The sequence below is a fragment of the Raphanus sativus genome, chromosome 6, assembly GCF_000801105.2.
Source record: "Raphanus sativus cultivar WK10039 chromosome 6, ASM80110v3, whole genome shotgun sequence".
Taxonomy (NCBI): domain Eukaryota; kingdom Viridiplantae; phylum Streptophyta; class Magnoliopsida; order Brassicales; family Brassicaceae; genus Raphanus; species Raphanus sativus.
The window spans coordinates 21,174,851-21,195,115 of NC_079516.1; the positions used below are offsets into that span (position 1 = coordinate 21,174,851).

Consider the following 20,265-nt stretch of genomic DNA (forward strand, 5'->3'; position numbering starts at 1 on the left):
AATTGATTTCTGGTGAAGGGTTAACTGGATTGACCTTTGACCATCGGATTAACTTTTTCGTAGATTTTGACCAGACCTGTTTTTATCCGTTCGATGACATTCTGACTCAGAATTTCGCCCTTATTTTAGATTTAGAGTCTATTTGAGCAGCTGAAGTTCATACACACCACTTTTCCCTATTTCTAAGGTGAAAGCTATTTTTGAATTTCTCGTACACGGCTTAGGATCTCGAATAAGTATAATTTATTTTTAATATGTTCCGTCTGCGTGAAATCGAGTATGTCATTGCTTGTTTAGTTATTTAGGTTCTTTGCTTAAACCGAAACTAGGTTGTTAGATGTTGTGTATGGCTAAGAGCCTAGAGGCACTAGGGTTAAAGTAAATTTGTAACTACCGGGAAGGTAAGGGCTTTGTAATAAAATAAACTACCGGAGGAAGGTAGGGTTAAGGTAATAATATAACTACCGGAGAAGGTAGGGTTGAAGTATCAACCTAACTACCTGGAGAGGTAGGGTTAAGTTATATTGTAAACCACCGGAAAAGGGTGGGGTTAAGGTACGCTGACCACGGCGGGTTATAGAAAGCGGGGCTGAGGGCCATGACGGTGACCACGAGGGGGCGGGGTTGGAGTCAAGGCGCTGGGTAGGATCGAGTTCAACGCCTATTCTTGGCAGGAAGTGATTTGCCCGGGTGAAACCTCATCTGGACCAGGATGTTTGAGCATATCGGACGGCTGATTGCATAGGAGCACGTTATGTAGGACTGGAATATGATTCCTTGGAAGTGCATAGGTCCTAATTTTAGAACATTTCTAACTTGATAAAACTAGTTGTCTAGCTCTTGATTGCTTGCTGCTTTAAGTCGCTTGAACTGAGTTAGTGAGTTGTTGGAACCCGTCTTCACTGAGTATTCCCAATGCTCACCCCCTCACATTTCAGGTACAGATAAGGATGTGCAGGAGTAAGGATGGAGTGGTGCCAACTTGAAGTGTTTTGGATTTTTCTTTATTAAAAATTTAAACTATTTGTTTTCTTGTGATCTTTGGATTCTTTTTTTATTCTACTCTCGGCTTTCTTTATCTATGTTTTCCAAAAACACTTAAGTAATAAAAATGGATAAGTTGAACCCAGTTTATTACACCTTTTCTACCTTTAATTTAAGGGACGGTAGTGGACACATAGAAATGTCAGTTGTTAGACATGTCTGTCCTTACTCCTGCGCTCGATAACCCCGGTTAGTTGAACCCAGTTTATTGCACATTTTCTACCTTTAATATTTAAATTATATTATATATAACAAAAATATTTTTTTCACGTATTAATGGGAACAAATAAAAACTTAAACATTAATTAGTGGGATCAAAAGCCAAATTTTAACTAAATTTTATAATAATTTTAGAAAAACATACACTAAAAAAAATTTCCCCAATTTTACTGGGGTCACTTGACCCCACCACCACCGCTGTGCCTCCGCCTCTGACAACGGGTGTCTCACAAACTTTCATATTTTCATTACGTATTCACTTTGTTTTCTTTTTGCTAAAACAAACCTCAAATTCTTTCAACCGATCTTTGAAAAGTCTAGCTCGTATGTCGTATCTATCATATACGTATTGTGCAAGAAAGAGAACAAGTCGGGAATAAGAATAGGTCAAGGTTTCGTTTTCCTTTTCTTTAATCGAGAATAATAATCCAGTGACGTGTTTTTTTCTTTGAATGTATTTGAAGAAAAACTGATTGGTTATTAATCGGAGGAAGTTTTGAGGTCGTAAAAGTTACACGTTGATTCATGTACTTGAAAATGTAGATTCGAAATGATTTTTTTTTTAAATGAAAATGATTACAAAGCTGAAATGATGTTTAGTTTCAGTGGTTGAGTTTTATGGGTGGTTTAGAGCATCTTTGTCTTCGCTCTATAATTTACTCAATTTACTTCAAACAGAGTAAATTATATAGTGGGAATGAAGATACCCTTACGATACCTCTAAAACAAATATTCTAGTATAAGTTTTTCTCTTTTTTTTTTAAGGGTGGTGTGTACACCTTGACATAAACCCAACTATTTTTTAGAGGGATTGAACAAACCAGTAATCCAATTTCAAAATTTTAATTAGAGCTTGATCCGCGCATCCAATATATCTAAAACAAGTTCAAATATATGTAACAAAAATACCATATTATATATGATTCAGCTTTGTATACAATTAGTTATATAGCAACACATCTAAAATATATAACACTAATCATGAAATACAAATATTAATATATGAAAAAGTAATATTTGTTTGTAATGAAAGTTTTGTTTTAGAAAAAAATCCTTGTATATATGATATCTATATATAGATATATATAGAATATGAAATGTATATAAGTATAAAACATGCACAAGATTTATATGAAAATTATTTAAGAAATATTGTATGAAAAATAAAATTTCTTTTTTTGATAGAATTGGCCCTTAATAATTTTTTTAAACATTTTGTTTGTTAATTAAGTAATTTATTTACTGATAAGTTGATCTTATTTTTAAAAATATTTTAGGTCAAAAAATCATTTATCACATAAGAACCTAAAGTTTAGACGAATATCTCATGCCTACTATTTGGTTACAATGAAACTATGTGAGCTCGGTTTTATATCATGATTTAACAATTTAAAGTTAATTATAGTTATAAGAAGTCTATGTTCACGGGCCAATTCTATCTATTTTCAATATTTTTCTCTTTTTTATATCACTTTTTTATTTTGGTTATTGCTTGATATAAATATTGATTTTGGAGTTTATTCTCATTTTTTCTTTTGTTTTGGCCTGAGATTTAGAAATGTTTAAGATCTAAAATTATTAAAGAGATACCTAGTTAGGTTAAGATCTGCGTCTTGTGCAGAATAAATATTTTATATTTATTAATTATTTTATATTTTCTACATATTATGAAATAATAATAAATAATAATTATATATTAATTAACTAAGAAATCAATTACTATTATGTAATAAATTGGCATGCACATATAAATTAAACGATCACTTTTGTTTGTTTGCAATCATTTTAGGGTAAATATATCAAAACAATCAATCTTATCTATGTATATGATGTATAATTAAATATAAATGATATTAACATAGATATATAGTATATTTTTAATATGAATATTTATTAAATGAGGTTTCTACTCATATTATTTTATGATTATTTGCATATTTGTGTAACAAAATTTTAAACCAACGAATTGTCTTTTAATGTGGGATGTTTAGTGGTTTTAATAATTTATAATCATTTTTTAAAAAAATAATAATGATTTCAGAATTAAAATATTAACTTTTCAATGTATGTTCAATGGAAATATCAAAATATAAGTATGTTATTTCATATGATATATAATTTAATTTAAACGATATGAAACATATATACTATTATAATTAAATTATTTATTCATATGATTTTATAATCATGTATCTTATTACATAAAAAAAATAAAACTTGATCACAAAACTTTATGTGAGACTTTTAACAGTTTTAGTAATTTATATTCGTTTTAGAAAATTCAAATACAACATATTAAAAATCTAAATTTGTATTATATGATTAATGTAATTGTGTAATTTATTTTAATAATAAAGAACTAAAAAATGATAGAGAGTATACAGATTGTTATCAAATCTTTATTATTTAAAATCATTAACTGCAATATATATTTTTTAATCACATTAGATAATTTTGTAGGTTTTATTTTTAAAAAGAGATAATAAATTTCAATTTGATAAATGAAAGGTCTATAATGGACATACTATTAATATAACATTCCCTAACAATTTATTTTTGGATTAACAAAATTCTCAATTGATTCTCAAACCGTGTAAACAAAATTAGCATTACAATTACGTGAAAATTCAGCAGCACACTTTTTTAATTAGTACAAAATATAAATTATATAACTTTTTAAATGTTTCTCATTTAATATATAAAGGATTTAAATGCAATTGTTTACAAAATAAACAAGTACTAGATATTGACCCGCACGGGTGTGCAGGCATTAATTCTTACATTTTTATACATCGATATTTATTTTTCATAATTAGCTAGTGCTATATGTTTAAGATGTCATGTAATATAACTAATTATATTCGAAAGATCTGGACCGAATCGTGTAATATAATTATTTTGATACACTATCCGAACCCGTTTTAGACATATTGGTTATTTAGATAATTTTAGGTTTCTATACATCAAAACAGAAGTCCAGATCTAAAAGAATCCAACTCAAAACCCATACACAATTTTATAATATTGAAACATACCTAATTTTATAACAAAAAGAAAACAATATCCGAAAGAAACAACTTGTACCTAAATGAATAACTAATTTTCATGCCTAACTGATTTTAATTGAAAAACTCTTTCTATGTGTTTGGCTAAATTAATTGAAATAAAAAAGTTCTTTTATTTAGTAAATTATTATATGGAGTGAAAATTTAAGTGACGAAAAAGTAACACATTTTTATTATCTTAATTTTAAGTTATTATTTTATTCACAAAACATGTCTTTGAATTATGTTTTGACTACATAATTTTCCATCAAATTGAAACTAAAATAAAAAAAAATTTAATAAAACAAACTAAACCGAACTTTTAACCATACATAAAATCTAATTATTTCTATTTTTGATTTTTTAATTGGCACAAGTTTATATTGATTAATTAATAAATAAAAATCTGCACTATTGTTGTTATGTCAATATAATTAATTATGTGAATTATTGTTAAGATAATATATTTAATGAAATTGTTAAACTAAGTAAAATATGGAAATGCAATTAATGTAATATTGTTATCCATGTTTCCAAACAATTTTAATTTAGACTATTATTCATGCTTCCAAACAATCTCAATGTGTACTTTAGTTTTAATAATATAGATGTATATGTAGCAAACGTAGTGGATACAACAAATTTACAATTAATGCATACTGTAAACATAATATTCTAAAACTTAGCCGAGTAAATGCTAAATGAGATAATAAGATAATTATATATTTAATTAAGTTTTGAGTGTTCTTCAATAAACGTAAACAATCTGTAAATTGATTGTTTCTGCTCCTACTCAATCAAGATTTTAAATTGAGGAAGACAATTAAGTTGTGTTAAAAAAAAAAAAAATGAGGAAGACAATTAAGTTCTGCGCCAAGATACTAGTCTGAACAAAAATGAAATTCTCGCTACAGTTGTATTGCAATAACTACATAATTGTTGACTGGTAACTCGAATACGTTTTGTGCATTACACCGCCAACAGAATTGTTGACTGGTGACTCAAATACGTTTTGTGCATTACACCGCCAACAAACTAATACAGATTGATAGAACGGTACGTTTTGTTTAAGTTAACAAGTTCAAGAGAGTTTCATAAAAGTTTGATGTAGGCCACACCCACACAGTGATAGATTGTCATGTTCGTAGACTTTTGTGTTGATTGTTAGACATCATGTGGTTACGTACGTTTCCTTGACCGATACTAGAAGACTCCAATACAAATGTGTTCCCACCAAACGCGTACAGCGTACTCCAACAAATCACTATAAATTGTGCCGCTATGTAGATTCATTTTCAAATGCAACAGCCAACAGAGAGAAATAACTAAGAGAGATCATAACAATGGGTTTGAGTGTTCATCAGCTTCTTCTTTTTCTAATTTTTTACGTTTCAACATTTTCCATTGTTGGCGCAGCTTCTTTGTCATTAAATACGGATAGAGAAGCTCTTCTCTCGTTCAGATCCCAAATTATCCACACCCCACAATCACTTTCTTTCACTTGGGACCAAAACACATCTCCTTGTAACTGGACTGGCGTGACTTGCAACACACGAAACAGAAGAGTGGCTTCCATCAACCTCTCTGGTCGTGGTCTCACCGGTTCCATAAGCCCAAGTATTGGTAACCTCTCTTTTCTCAGATCTCTTCAACTTCAAAATAACCAACTTGGAGGTCTAGTTCCAAAAGAAATCACAAATCTTTTTCGTCTAAGGGTTCTTAATTTAAGCTCTAACAGCTTAGAAGGATCCTTACCTTCCAACCTAAGCAAGTTAACAGAGCTACGAGTCCTTGATCTAACCTCAAACATGATCACGGGTCTCGTTCCAAACCAACTTGGTGATCTGAAGAACCTAACTATTTTAAACTTGGGAAAAAATCTGTTGCATGGACCCATTCCACCATCTCTTTCAAACATTTCATCTCTCACCATTTTAAGCCTAGGCACAAACTCTCTTAGTGGTCCAGTTCCTAACGAATTGGGTCGTCTTCAAAGCCTACAAGTCCTTGATCTCACCATAAACAACCTCTCTGGCACAATTCCTCCTTCTATTTACAACATGTCGTCTCTAGAATCGTTGGTTATTGCTTCAAACAACTTTTGGGGTCAGTTTCCTAGCAACATAGGATACACACTTCCAAAACTCTTGGTTTTCAACGTGTGTTTCAACAAGTTCAGCGGAGAGATTCCATCTTCTTTGTACAACCTCACAAATATTAAGGTTATCCGCGCTGCACACAACCTCTTAGAAGGGACCATACCGTCAGGATTAGGCAATCTCCCATTCCTAGAAATGTACAACATTGGATTCAATAAGTTAGTTTGGGGTAGAGATCAAGATCTTGATAGTTTCATCAAGTCTCTGAGTAATAGCTCCCAACTTCACTTCCTTGCATTTGATGGAAACCTTTTGGAGGGTGTTATTCCGGTGTCTATTGGCAGTCTTTCCAAGAATCTCTCCAAACTTTTCATGGGAGGAAACCGCTTCACGGGTAATATTCCTGAGTCCATCGGAGATCTGACAGGACTGACTCTGTTCAACATCAGTGACAACTCAATCACTGGTGAAACCCCTCAAGAAATTGGGAAACTGAAAGGTTTGCAAGTGTTGGAACTCGCGAGAAACCAGCTTACTGGAAGGATACCAGATTCTTTTGGTGATCTTGGCGCGTTAAATGAGATCAATCTGTCGCACAACAAACTAGAAGGTAGGATCCCACCATCATTTGGAAACTTCAAGAATATGTTGTCCATGGATCTATCCAGCAATATGCTAAATGGAAGCATACCAAATGGAGTTCTTAACCTACCTAGCTTGAGTGCCGTCTTGAATCTATCTAGCAACCTATTTTCTGGTCTAATCCCTCAAGATATAAGTGGCCTCGAAAGCCTTGTGAGTTTAGACCTCTCTAGTAACAACTTCTCAGGCCACATTCCTTCATCTATCAAAGATTGTCAAAGCTTGGAGAAGCTAAACATGGCTAGGAATAATCTAAACGGACCGATCCCGGATGCATTAGCAGAAGTAAAAGGTCTAGAGTTTCTTGATCTCTCTTCAAACCAGCTCTCCGGTGTTATTCCTCCAAAACTTCAAGATTTACAAGCAATGGAGTTCTTGAATATTTCATTCAACAATCTTGAAGGATGGGTCCCAAGCGGTGGGGTTTTCAAAGATCGTTCTAAAGCTTATATGGAGGGGAATCCAAAGCTATGCATTCACGCCCCTTGTCGAAGAAAAACTCGGACGCACAAAAAGGTTTTGAAAGCGAGCATTATTACATGTGTGGTAGGTCTGATTGCAATATGTGTAATAAGTTTCTTGATTTGGAAAAGAAAGGAGAAAAAGTCTGCCACATCTACCTCATCATCAAATTCACTCCGCAAGGACCGCAAGGAACCGTTTATGAATGTCTCATATGATGAGCTCAAGAGAGCTACTGATAATTTCAACCCTAGAAATCTTCTTGGTGTTGGAAGCTTTGGGTCTGTATTCAAAGGGGTGATACGAGGGGTTGATGTTGCGGTGAAAGTCATCGATCTCAAAGCAAACGGATACTACAAAGGCTTTATAGCAGAGTGTGAGGCTTTAAGGAATGTAAGGCACAGGAATCTTGTGAAACTAGTAACTTCTTGTTCAAGCATAGACTTCAAAAACAACGAGTTTCTGGCTTTGGTGTATGAGTTCTTAAGCAATGGAAGCTTAGAAGAATGGATCAAAGGTAAAAATAGAAAACCTGATGGGAGTGTTGGGTTAAGTCTTGAAGAAAGAGTGAACGTAGCCATTGACATTGCCTCTGCATTGGATTATTTGCACAATGATTGTGAAGTTCCTGTGGTTCATTGTGATCTGAAACCTAGCAATATTCTTCTAACCGAAGACATGGTTGCAAAGGTCGGCGATTTTGGGTTGGCTCGTGTGTTGTTTGACGCATCCGATGATCGTCATCACGCTTCTATAAGCTCCACGCATGTCTTGAAAGGCTCCATTGGTTATATTCCTCCTGGTTAGTAACTTATTTATATATCTTATAAGAAACCTACATATTCTAAACTCGTTATTACTCATTGTTTTCAATATTTTTTTTTATATATTTTATATTTTCAAGCTGATGTGGATGTGGTATTGTTTTTTTTTGTGTGGTATTGTTATATATGCAGAGTATGGGCTTGGAGAAAAGCCATCACAAGCAGGAGATGTGTATAGCTTTGGAGTGATGTTGTTAGAGCTTATGAGTGGGAAAAGCCCAATGGACGAGAGCTTCGAAGGAGATCAAAATCTGATATCATGGATAAGTTATAACTTTCAAAGCAATGCAATTATGGAAGTGATCGATCCCAAACTTATGGGACTCATCGATGTCTCTGGTGCACAACTTCATGCAAAACTTGATTGCCTTAAGAAAACTATTGAGGTTGGCTTAGCTTGTACTGCGCATGCAGCTGGCGAGCGGATGAACATGAGAAACGTGCTACGTTTATTGAAAGAGGCCAAGGACATGCTTATCAAGGGAATATAAGTTTTCTTTTGTTGGGAATATATGTTTATCTTATCTCTTTTGTTACAATTTTTGTTTAATAAGGTTTGTAATTCTCTTGCAAAAAAAAAGTTATTGCTTGTAATTTTGTAGAAGTAAGGAAGTTGAATAGCAGTAGTATTGTGGCAAAACTTCAAAAACTCGTTATCTTAACTAATGTCTATAAATCATATTGTGGCTTGATTTTAATGGCAGCGTATACAAGGGACATACATGCCAACTACATACGCAATTGCATATAAACAATCAATTCAGCCAGTAAGAACATCTTGGGTTAAACCTAAGTCTTTTCAAAGGCTACATACTCAATTTAATATACATTTTCTAAATTTTTTTAAATACATAATTACACTATATTACACCTATTCTTATTATATTAATAAATACAATTCTTTCAGTACTGATATCATAGAAGTTTTTATCATTGACAATAAAATGAATTTAAACAGATTTAGGGTATGACTGGTTTAAACAGAGCGGTTGCGGTTGCGGGTGCGGGAATTTGTGGATGCGGATGATTATGGTTTCAAGAGTTATGTAGTTTTTTGTATGACTGACATAACGTTTAAAAATTGTTGTGTTTGCGGGATATTTGTGACTGGTTGATTATGAGATATTGTAGCGGTTAATAATAAATTATTAATATAAACATATCATAACATTATAAAAGTATAAAAACATACAATTGTGATAAAATATAATAATAATCAATATAATATGATTAATAATAATATTTTGTTTATTTATTTAATTTTTAATTGTTTGAAAGTTATAATTTTAATATATTTTTTGAAGATTTATATTCAAATTTTTTTAAAATATTTTGTTTCGTTTGATATATGTTTATATCTTTATGTATGTCTGTATATTAATTTTTTTTAAATCTAATGAATAGCTATAATTTAAAGTTTTATAAAAAATAATGATAATGTTTGTGAATTTAAATTAATATATAAAATGTGTATATATTTTTATTTATAATATTTTCATTTTTAGTTTTTAATTCTTAATTTTAAAATATTTATAAATTTTTTTTATCTACTCTCAATCGTCCGCAAACTTTAGCTGAAATCAATTTTTGATTTTAATAGGTTCAGAGCGGTTTGAAGCGATTTGTAATAGTTTATATGATTGTTTTGAAACGATTTCCACAGAAGCTGCATTTGCGGATGGCAGCGGTAAAGCAGTCATGCCTAGTCAGTTAGTGGCTGACAAAACAGAACGGATTGAGTGAGAGTAGATTAAAAAATTCATAAATATTTCAACTTGTAACCATTCCGGTTTTCTCAACTATACCAAATAGGTAACCGGTTAAACCGTCCAAAAAGATAAGACGGGATATTCCATTCATCATCCATCTAACAATTCGCAAAAAGAAAAAAAGATGAGGCTTCACTCTTCTTCTGCCTCTGCTCGCAGCTGCAACTTATTTTGTTCCTCCCACAAGGTTCTCTGTCTCTTTCGTCTACTGTCTTTATATTTGATATGAGTTGTTTCATAAACAGGACGCTGACATTACATTCATATATACTACTTTTCGACAGGCCAACGCAAGAGAAAGCAGCAAATGGAAGTTTCAAGTTCCTATAAAACATAAAGATTCAGAGTTTCTGATCAAGAGGTTTGCTCCTCCGCTCACGGCGGTTCTTCTCGTTGTTTCACCATTCTGTAATCCTCCAGGTAACACAAAGAAGTTTAGAGCAGTCCTCTGCTTCTTCTGAAACTGAAGAAAGAAGTTTAGAGCAGTAGTCCTCTGCCTCTGTATTGGTGATTTCTTTGTTTGGTGATATGTAGAATCTATTGGCCAAACTTTGGATATACAAAGAGGAGCAACACTGTTTAATAGAGCTTGTATTGGCTGTCATGATACAGGTGGAAACATTATTCAACCAGTGAGTTTTAGACACTTAATGAAAAAAAAATCAATCATGAACCATTCTTTGTTCTCTTCTTAAGTTCATATCCTTTTCTCTTTCCAGGGCGCAACGCTTTTCCGAAGTGACCTCCAGAGGTAAGAAAACGAATGCTCTATCCTCCCAAGAGATGTCTTTTGTAATTCTATCAAATCTTTGTCTCTTATGGTTTGCTATGGTTTTGACCTTTCTAACAGAAATGGAGTTGATACTGAGGAAGAAATATACCGTGTTACCTACTACGGAAAGGGAAGAATGCCGGTGAGATCTTCCTTTCAGTTAGCTAAATAAATCTGAAGAGAACTATTGTCTAATGATTTACTTAACAGGGATTTGGGGAGAAATGCACGCCCAGAGGACAGTGTACCTTTGGACCGCGGTTGCAGGACGATGAAATCAAGCTTCTGTCTGAGTTTGTAAAGCTCCAGGCTGACCAAGGTTGGCCAAACGTAGCTACTACCGATTAGCTAGTTTTTTAACAAAGATTAGTAAAAGTTCAATACAGTAAGAACATGCAGCGTTGCATTATATGTTTTAATGTACCTTTAATGTCTAAGATTCAATCTATGTGTGTCAAATAATATAGTAATGTTTATGTAGTGAAACTGTGAGAGCCATCTGTTAACTCACTAAGCTTTATTTTCTTTAACATCTGGTTCACCTAACTGCAACAAAAAGCCAATCTCATCACCTAAGTCACTACTCTTTTAAGCAAAGACAGGTTCTTGGATTTTGAGATTCTTGGGTTCATTAGTATTTTAATGGAGTGAGGATCTGTTGTTGCTTGAACTTGGACTTGGACTAAACTGATGTTCTTCAATCACAGCCGCTGATTCCAACACGTCTTCTATTTGGAACTCCGGATGAATGTTAAAGTTATCTTTCTCTCTAAGAACTTGCTGTACATTCAAATTAATGTATTTACTGACTTGCAACATATCCAAGTATTATTGACTTTAAAACTAATCTCGAAACATACAATCAATTTGCAAAATTCAGATGTAACATGAGTTGCAACACACACACACACACACACACAAGTATATTATTGACTTTAAAGTTGAAATACAAAGAGACATGTTTCTTTGAAAGCTTTTTTATTTCTAGGACAGGTGATAAACATTGACCTTTGATGTTTGGTCTTTTTCAGGAGGAGAATCTGTCGCGGTCATGAGGCGAAGAGTAATCGATGTTTGGTCCATGAGGGATGATCCCAAACGGGTTTAACGTAGGGTGGCTTCCGTAGTAATGTTGCTTGATGTGATCCATTTTCACAGTGCTGCTCATTCCATTGATTTGGTATACATCTTTTATGTAGTTGAAGATATTCGGATACTCTCTTAAGAGTCTCTTATTACATTTGAAGTGAACCGCGTAAACCTCATCAAATCTTATAAGGGTGACGAATAACCGAACATCTGCTTCGGTAAAAGTGTTTCCACAGATGTATCGTTGTTTTTCGAGTATTGTCTCACATCTCTCTACTGCTTCAAACACTTGGTTCACTGCCTGCATTAGAAAAAAAAGAAGATTCTGTTGTTTTTTTCTTGTTTCTACTTAAAAATAAAACATTAAGGATCTTCTTGTACCTCATTGTAAGGTTCTTGTTTCCTAGCAAACCCACACCTATAAACACCATTGTTTATTCCATTGAAAACCCATTCATTAGTCTCGTCGATTGCTTCTCTAAGATGAGAAGGATAAAGGTCCAGCGACGGGTTTTTCGCAACGCCGTTGAATTCAGTGTTGAGCATCCTGATTATCTCTGAGCTCTCATTGTTAACCACAGTCTTAAGCTTCTTATCCCACAGAATCTGAAACAATAAAAAGAGACTTTTAACATTTTCATGAAACATAACAACAAAAGATCATAAAAAAAAACTTACAGGAACAGTGTACTTTCCCACATAGTTGGGACTAGCAATCTCATAGAGGTCTCTCACAGTCTTGGCACCATTAAGATAATCAGGCCCAGCTCCAGGGAGCTCAGTGTCTGAATCAGGGAAAACCCATCCTCTATGGTCATCAGTTTCTTTAGTTCTTCCCCAAATTGTGTGACACGACTTAACAAAAAAAAGAAAAAAAAAAGACAATGCTTTTAGCCTTAAGATAAACTATTCAATAAAGAAACAAAGGGGGTATGATGATGATGATTAGTACACTGACCGAGAAGGTGATAGCTTGGTCAAGACCTTTGAGCATCAAGAAAGAGAGACATCTACAAGCCCATGGACAAGCGTAGGAAATGTAAAGATGGTATCTTCCGGATTCGGGTGGGAACAGAGAAGCAGGATCTTGTGAGACAAAGCTACGGAATGTTGATGCTGTTCTTACAAAAGCTCCAGATTCTGATGTCTCATCAACCCCAGACCTAGCCATGACTATCTATCTATATGCTCACACAATCAAAAGATGATTCCTTTTTTCAAAATTTTCAAGAAAAATCACATGATCAAATCTCACAATCAAAAGATAGATTATTTGCTAACCTGATGATGGTGGTGTGTGTTTGAAGACAAGATCTACCAAAGATAGACAGTGAATGTTGCTGTTGTTGAACGATGACTTTTTTTTGTGGCGATAAGGTTAGAAAAGGATGTTTGTGTGTGTTTTTATAGTGGAGGAGAAGGAAGGAGATAAAGACTTTGCCTTTTGTCAGTCACTCGTCATTGCTTTTGTCACGCCCCCCACCCCAAGAGTTGTTGACTCGGCTGCTTTTGTCACGAGTACAGTGTCAACTCAATTCTGGAAAAAAAGGCTGACGACTTTTTTGAACGGTTTATGCGTCATGGACGAACCGGGTATTTTGTAACGGTTTGAACCCGGCTCTAAACCATAAAAATGATTATCCAAAACAGAATCAAAGATGAAGAAGATCTGAAAAGAAAAGATGAGCAAGATCATAAAAATGATTATCCAAACAACTACTCTATTGTCCACTTCTCTTGGTTGGTCAGATGAGAATCATTGAGAAAAGGACTCATGAATTCATAAGAAAACCAACACTGTATACTGTGTTTACCATAGTTCCACAATGTCTTATAATCATTAAAGACCCCGACCCGCCCACGGCTAATGGGCCACCCACGCCCGCTCACTCGGCCCGTAGATCTCATCCTATCTGACGGTCAGTCCATTAGTTTTTTCAAAGGCTCGAAATCATTGTTTACTGACCATGTAATTACCACCCGACCTTTCCCCGTGTTTTGGCCTCACTCGCACGGTATCACAAATCACTTCTCGATAGGTCACCCATCTTTTCACTACTCCAGTTCAAACATGTTTAACTCTAGAGTTTTAAACAGATGTGTGACGGAAAAAATAAGTCGACTTTGGTGACATAGGTAGTCAAATCAATTCTCTTAAATCTTTTCACATATCACAACTCGGGATGTTACATTATTCGTCACATACTGTTTCAGTGACCAGTTGCTGGACAAGTGTTACAGGTCTCTGAGATTCTCTTTTCGAGAATGTCATTCCAACTTCTTACTTGTTTTGAAGCAAAGAGAGAGATTTTTTTTTAAATGAGCACTTGGAAAGGGTGCAGAGTTTTATATCTAATCGAATAATCTTGAGCTTTAGCATATGATCATGCACACACACACACATATAGTTTAAAAAAAAATCAAACAGAAGTATTTTTTTCATCAGATACATAGGCTTAAGTCTAATATGAAATCACATTGAATGCAAAGAAAACTTGACATGTTGGAGAAGGCTTTGAAGACATTGTAAGACGGTTCTTGTATAGATCAATCTCTTGATTAGTCATATGAGAATAATGTCTCACATTTAGAGCATGTGCAATGGTGAGTTCTTTTTTGCTCGATTTTCAATGTTCTTTTTTATTTTTTATTAGTTTTTTTTTCATTTAATTAAAAAAAAAAACCTAGCTAATCGTAGGCCGCCACGTGTTGTGAAGCCTGCGATACAGTAACAAAACTCAACTAGATCAATCTTAATCCTTAGTTTAGTATTTTTCGGCTTCGATCCGGCACAGAAACCAAAAGAGATAATATTTTAATATTTTTATAAGGATTGGGCCTATGTACCCCGTGTTGCACATGCTCTTAGATAAAGTTTCTTGAGGACAGCTGAATTCTCATGAAAGTAATTTTCTAGTTTAACCCCGTTCTCCTCCCCCATAATCATTTCTTTAAACTCAACACATTCAAGAGTCGATGATACCTGCACATAGGTAAGTAAGATTGATATCCCTTCTCTCCCCTGAAACAATAGAAAAGTCCTACAAAACAAAAACTCCCGACTTATTACCATACTTCCGCAATCAAATCATTGGTTCAAACAGATTATTACCAATATAAGGTTTTGCAGATTCGCAGCTCTCAAGATAAACTGGCAACAAGTGTAACGATGAGGTGGAGAAGGTAGCCTGCAAACGACATAGGTTATGGAACTCCGGAATCTTTTCCAGTTTGGAGTAACCATAAATGATCTGCAAGAGAGACTAGGTAACAAGTGAGAATATATTTTCACAGAAGATTAAATTGTTTTGTATGCATCACATATAGGAATGTCAAAGGTGGGCTTGGACCGCGGGCCGAGCCCAAAAGAAGCTGGGGCGGGGCGGGTTTGGGCCGACAAATTGATGACCCGCGATGTTGCGGGCTTGGCGGTTTAGGGACTGTGCGGGATGGGCTTTGAGCGGGCCGGGCCTATAGAATCCGCGGGTTAACCTAAAGAGACCGCAGTCTTCTTCTCTCATTTCCTCAGCAGCTCCGCCACCTGAAAAAACAAAAGAGAGAGAGAGAGAGAGAGACGAACGCGACTCGGCGCCTCAAGAAAGAGAGCTCCGGCCATGGTTTCCTCCGGTGAAGCTTCTTCTAGTCTTCCATTCGCCTTTAATCTCCTCCGGTGAAGCTTCTTGGAGCCGTAACTAGAAGTTTGTGAAGTATCTGTCAAAGAACTCCGCTTCCACCGTAAACCAAGATCCATCTCCGGCGAAGGTTTCTTCTGCGACGGTGACCCCATGCATGTCACAGGTAATGAAAGATCGTTTTTTCTATGTAGTTACTCGTTTAATCTGATGCTATGTAAAATCGTTTTTATCTGTGGCTAAAGTAAAAGCTTATATGACATGTTATATTTGTTTGTGATTTGTAGATACTGAACCAGAAAGCTATGTAGACCGGTTCCAGAGATTAGGACAGAGGACATATTTTTTTTTTCTTGGCGTTGAAACTGGTAAGTTTCTTGTTCTTGGCGTTGAGATCATATTTTTTTTTATTTTTGTAGTCTAACAGTTTTACTTGTTTGCACTTTTCAGGTGGTGACCGAGTACGCGGATGGTGTCTATTAGGTTAGTAAAACCAGTGTCCTAATGTGTTTTGTTTATGTTTTTGTTCTTGTTTTGTATTAGTCTCTGTGATGTCTCTGGTTATGCTCAGTATCTGATTAGTGTTTTGTTTTTGCAGGTGAAAAGAATATATGATTGTAAACAAGTAGGCGGATGGTGGCGACGGTAAAAGCTGCTGTAGGCTCAAAATGATAGAGAAGGTGTTCACTTGATGTATGTTTTGGTCGTACACCAGCTTGGACCGTCGCCACCACCTGCCTCCTTGTTTAGTGAAGAAGATTTCAACACCGAGCTGCAAAGATCACCGAGCTGCAAAGATTGTAAGGTGTTACCACTCTGAAACTTTAAGCTTCTTGAATTATATAATAGGTTGATCCTTATTTGAGGTCATTTGTTTTTGTCTCTGATATGTCTTTTCTTTTTGTAGGTGAAGAAGGAGGAAGCTCGTAATGACCGTGAAGGCTGTGTAAGTTATCTATAATTCTTAGTTTCATTTAAACTATCCTTGATTCACTCTCTGGTTTGTGTTTTTATTTTGTATGTGTTGAGATGATGAGTGATGGTGAACAAGGAAGGAGACTTATGGAGTTATGGTGAGCAAGGAGATGATGAGTGATGGTGAACAAGGAAGGAGGAGACCAGTACATACAGCAGCTGCTCCAGTATAGCCGCTTTAAGGACCTCAGGTTAGTAAGCTCTTTGTCTCTTAAACGTGTACGTGTGATACTTCTGTGATAAAAACAATCTTGTTTAGCTGGATTTGCTTAGGTTATCGGATCGAACGTAGATAGAACACACTCTTGTTTAGCTGGCTTGCATAGGTTTGTTGTGATCACTGCATTTGTTTGTCACTTGATGTATATCGTAATAGAAAGTGATTGGTTTTGGTGCTTGTCCTCAAGCAAGTTTAAATAAAATATTATCAAAATTTTAAAAACCCTAATAGGCTAAGTTTTAATTATATGTTAATTAATTTAAAATTTTCCAAAATATTAAAAACCCTAATAGGCTAATAGTCCCACGTTCACACGACTTCACCTCAAAAAAAAAAACCTAACGCAAAGACGCAAGCAGAGACAGAGACCATGGGATCAAGGAGCGATTCAGAAGAGCAGTTCACGATGGATACTAACTACACTCCACCATCAACATTGGACTTCGCGAGTCAAGCTACTCTAGATGCTCTTGCTGCGCTTGAAGGGAGCTCTGATCCAAGGGGAGAAGGTGGTGTAACTTATGATGCTATTGGTGCAAAGACGCAAGCAAGCAAAAGAAAGGTGATGAGCCTTGACGATGAGACTGATGATTCTGATGTTGAAATCACTCCACCACCCCAAACAAACATGCCTCGCAGAAAGAGCAGATTTGGAACAGCCACGGGGAAACCCATGTTGCAGTCCACAATAGATGGTGGCATAGGCTCGTCCTCACAGGCGTGTAGAAAGAAGAAGCCTGTACCTGTGAAATCAGTGATTCGGGGACGGAGAAGAAAGCCATTGACTCAGTCGCAAAAGGGCAAGGCCAAGGCTACCAATCCGCAAAAGAAGAAGAAGGTCGAGGAGATACCAGACTTTGATGACTCATTGGAGGAAGAGGAGTTGGATGAAGAAGAGGAGTTGAATGAAGAAGAAATCGAAATGGACAATAGGCAAAGATCAGATGTGTGGCCTGATTTCACGGTGGTCCACAAACCGAATGGGACGATGAAAGCTCAATGCAAGCATTGCAGGAATGAGTATGCTTGGCATTCCCACTCGCATGGAACCAGTGGGCTGAGAAGGCATCGTTTTAGATGTAAGGTGTATCAAAGGAAAAATAGAAATCAGCAGAAGATCAATTTCGAGGGGAAGTTACACTCTGGCAAGTATGATCATACCGTCTTTCGGCAGATGGTAGCTAAGACGATAGTCCAGCATGATCTACCATACTCGTACGTAGAGTATGAGAAAGTGCGAGAAACTTGGACGTATTTGAATCCTGATGTGCAGACCATTTGTCGAAACACGGCTAGATCAGATGTATATCGACTATATGAAAGCGAGAGAGACGCATTGAGGAGAGACTTAGCTACACTTCCTGGTCGAGTATCATTGACATCTGACTTGTGGACGTCAATAAAACGTGAAGGGTACATGTGTGTGACTGCACATTACATTGATCGGAACTGGAAGTTGAACAGCAAGATCATCACGTTTTGTGCTCTAGCGCCACCACACACTGGTATGAATGTTGCTATGCAGCTTCTTGAGTCGATGAAAGAGTGGGGAATTGAAAAAAAAATCTTCTCAGTCACATTGGATAATGCTACAAGTAATGACTCGATGCAAGATATTGTGAAGTCCCAGCTAATGTTGACTGATGACTTGGTGTGTGGAGGAGAATTTTTCAATGTAAGATGTGCAGCTCACATACTTAACCTTATAGTGCAAGATGGGTTAAAGGTTGTTAAAGGCGCTTTGCACAAAGTAAGAGAGAGTGTGAAGTATGTGTTATCATCTACATCGCGGGAGGTGTTGTTCGGAAAAGCTGTGGTTGCTGCGAATGTAAAAGAAACTCGGGGGCTGATATTGGATGTCTCGACCAGATGGAACTCCACTTACTATATGCTGCAAATTGCAGTAAATTACCGTAAGGCATTTGAGAAGTTTGAGTCATTTGACAAGCGAGGTTTTACAATGGCGCCCACAGCTGAAGAATGGACAAGAGCAAGTAATATCTGCAATTTTCTGGGGCCGTTTGCTGTGATCACAAAGATGATGTCTGGCACTAATTACCCGACATCTAATTTGTATTTCTATCAAGTCTGGATGATCCATAATTGGCTCCGGAATAATGAGGAAAGCGATGATGAGGTTGTCAGATTCATGGTGGCACCAATGAAGGAGAAGTTTGACAAATATTGGGATGATGTCAGTGGTCTTTTTGCAATGGCAGCAGTCTTTGATCCGCGATTTAAGCTATCAATTGTTGACCATTGTTTAGGGAAGCTTGACATGAGAACAAAAGATGTTAAGGTGAAGAACTTGCGTGAGAGGCTAAGCATTCTCTTTGAGTCTTATGACAAAAAATCGAAGGCAAACTCCCCTTCTACGGAGCCACGTGAGACGGTTCCACCCAAAACATGTGAGCCAGTGTCCACTGAAATGTTTGAGAACTACACTGTGAGTGTTCCTTTTACAAGTAACTAGTATGTTTATTATTTTTCAGAACTGCAGGTCTTAGATATTTTTCTAAAAACTTTTATAGGATTTTTTTGCATTTCGCAAAGTCAGTGGTGTTGGGAGTGGGAAGACACCTCTAGAAGCATATCTTGATGAACCACCATTGGAAGTTTCCAGTTTTAAGAGCTTGAATATTCTTGACTTCTGGAAAGATAATGCTCATCGCTATGGTGATTTGGCTGGTATGGCTTGTGATCTATTAAGTATTCCAATCACAACAGTTGCTTCCGAGTCTTCTTTCAGTATTGGATCAAGAGTCCTCAACAAATACAGGAGTCGTCTACTCCCAAAAAATGTGCAGGCTCTGATATGCACTAGGAATTGGATCAGGGGATATGAATCATATCAAAATGGTAATTAATCTAGATTATCAAGCATATATTTTTTTTTTATGAATCAAAATGGCTTTTACTAACTTCAATATTAATACTTGCAGAAGAAGAAGTATTTGGTGAAGAAGATAAACCCCCATCAGTTGAATCAGCTGTTGGTGATGAAGTGGAAGTTGCAAAAGTGTGATTTGAGTTGTTGTTTATTTGACTTGCTGTTTCTTTTCATTTGGTGTTTTCAGTTGCTGTTTTTTTAATGACATTGTTTTAGTACTAGCAGCTTTGAATTGGTGTTTGATTTTAATTTTATAAACTCAGAAAACAATAGCATTTGGTTTTTTATGAAATTATGAGTTATGTTTTGATTCAGAAAAAATAATTATGTCTTAAACTTTTCACTCTTGATCATGTATAACAGGACATAACAAATTAGTATGTTTCTAAAGTGGACACGACATATGATATTCGTATATAATCATCAAGCTGAACTAATACCATTTTTTTCCAAATTAACAGGATATATCGCCATTGGATGCAGATTGAAGTTATCCCGCGGGCCGGCCCGTTAGTACCAGGACTTTAGGCGGGACGGGATTGGGCCGAGGCATTGGAGTACCGCAGCCCGCGCGGAACTGGACC

General features: G+C 35.7%; 4 protein-coding genes and 2 long non-coding RNA genes across 7 annotated transcripts; 5 read left to right on the top strand and 1 right to left on the bottom strand.

Moving 5' to 3' along the window:
- Positions 1-240: 240 nt before the first annotated feature.
- Positions 241-1,129, top strand: LOC130496017 (uncharacterized). The gene is made up of 2 exons (XR_008935044.1): positions 241-791; positions 939-1,129. It is a non-coding gene; the product is annotated as an uncharacterized LOC130496017 (long non-coding RNA).
- A 4,489-nt stretch (positions 1,130-5,618) lies between these two features.
- Positions 5,619-9,013, top strand: LOC108839220 (LRR receptor-like serine/threonine-protein kinase EFR). The gene is made up of 2 exons (XM_018612030.2): positions 5,619-8,312; positions 8,467-9,013. The coding sequence occupies exons 1-2, from the start codon at positions 5,651-5,653 to the stop codon at positions 8,823-8,825; spliced, it is 3,021 nt and encodes a 1,006-aa protein (XP_018467532.2). The 5' UTR covers positions 5,619-5,650; the 3' UTR covers positions 8,826-9,013.
- A 1,133-nt stretch (positions 9,014-10,146) lies between these two features.
- On the top strand, positions 10,147-11,341 carry LOC108805737 (cytochrome c6, chloroplastic). The gene is made up of 6 exons (XM_018577670.2): positions 10,147-10,290; positions 10,388-10,523; positions 10,638-10,735; positions 10,823-10,854; positions 10,954-11,017; positions 11,086-11,341. Exons 1-6 carry the CDS (start codon positions 10,228-10,230, stop codon positions 11,221-11,223), a joined length of 531 nt encoding a protein of 176 aa, XP_018433172.2. The 5' UTR covers positions 10,147-10,227; the 3' UTR covers positions 11,224-11,341.
- Positions 11,342-11,676: 335 nt separating this feature from the next.
- On the bottom strand, positions 11,677-13,399 carry LOC108805738 (uncharacterized). 2 transcript variants are annotated; one of them, XM_018577671.2, is made up of 5 exons: positions 13,246-13,399; positions 12,923-13,145; positions 12,643-12,819; positions 12,346-12,570; positions 11,677-12,265 (listed from the first exon to the last, which is right to left on the bottom strand). In XM_018577671.2, exons 2-5 carry the CDS (start codon positions 13,133-13,135, stop codon positions 11,903-11,905), a joined length of 978 nt encoding a protein of 325 aa, XP_018433173.1. In that variant the 5' UTR covers positions 13,136-13,145; positions 13,246-13,399; the 3' UTR covers positions 11,677-11,902. The 2 variants fall into 2 exon arrangements, with proteins under 2 accessions (XP_018433173.1, XP_018433174.1); XM_018577672.2 differs by having other exon boundaries at positions 12,923-13,141; positions 13,246-13,389.
- Positions 13,400-15,302: 1,903 nt separating this feature from the next.
- LOC108811420 (uncharacterized) lies at positions 15,303-16,262 on the top strand. Its single transcript, XR_001943302.2, has 4 exons — positions 15,303-15,762; positions 15,884-15,964; positions 16,047-16,079; positions 16,195-16,262. It is a non-coding gene; the product is annotated as an uncharacterized LOC108811420 (long non-coding RNA).
- An 899-nt stretch (positions 16,263-17,161) lies between these two features.
- On the top strand, positions 17,162-19,816 carry LOC130495641 (zinc finger BED domain-containing protein RICESLEEPER 2-like). The gene is made up of 3 exons (XM_056987065.1): positions 17,162-19,237; positions 19,323-19,650; positions 19,734-19,816. Exons 1-3 carry the CDS (start codon positions 17,162-17,164, stop codon positions 19,814-19,816), a joined length of 2,487 nt encoding a protein of 828 aa, XP_056843045.1.
- Positions 19,817-20,265: the final 449 nt, after the last annotated feature.

Bases quoted from the DNA above. Each gene is read 5' to 3' on its own strand.
- LOC108839220 (XM_018612030.2), top strand. From the start codon at position 5,651: ATGGGTTTGAGTGTTCATCAGCTTCTTCTTTTTCTAATTTTTTACGTT. The intron at 8,313-8,466 runs GTTAGTAACTTA...TTATATATGCAG, and splicing joins CATTGGTTATATTCCTCCTG to AGTATGGGCTTGGAGAAAAG.
- LOC108805737 (XM_018577670.2), top strand. From the start codon at position 10,228: ATGAGGCTTCACTCTTCTTCTGCCTCTGCTCGCAGCTGCAACTTATTT. The intron at 10,855-10,953 runs GTAAGAAAACGA...CCTTTCTAACAG, and splicing joins TTCCGAAGTGACCTCCAGAG to AAATGGAGTTGATACTGAGG. The intron at 11,018-11,085 runs GTGAGATCTTCC...TTTACTTAACAG, and splicing joins ACGGAAAGGGAAGAATGCCG to GGATTTGGGGAGAAATGCAC.
- LOC108805738 (XM_018577671.2), bottom strand. From the start codon at position 13,135: ATGGCTAGGTCTGGGGTTGATGAGACATCAGAATCTGGAGCTTTTGTA. The intron at 12,571-12,642 runs GTAAGTTTTTTT...TTATTGTTTCAG, and splicing joins TGGGAAAGTACACTGTTCCT to ATTCTGTGGGATAAGAAGCT. The intron at 12,266-12,345 runs GTACAAGAAGAT...TTTCTAATGCAG, and splicing joins AACAAGAACCTTACAATGAG to GCAGTGAACCAAGTGTTTGA.
- LOC130495641 (XM_056987065.1), top strand. From the start codon at position 17,162: ATGGGATCAAGGAGCGATTCAGAAGAGCAGTTCACGATGGATACTAAC. The intron at 19,238-19,322 runs GTGAGTGTTCCT...AAACTTTTATAG, and splicing joins AAATGTTTGAGAACTACACT to GATTTTTTTGCATTTCGCAA. The intron at 19,651-19,733 runs GTAATTAATCTA...TAATACTTGCAG, and splicing joins ATATGAATCATATCAAAATG to AAGAAGAAGTATTTGGTGAA.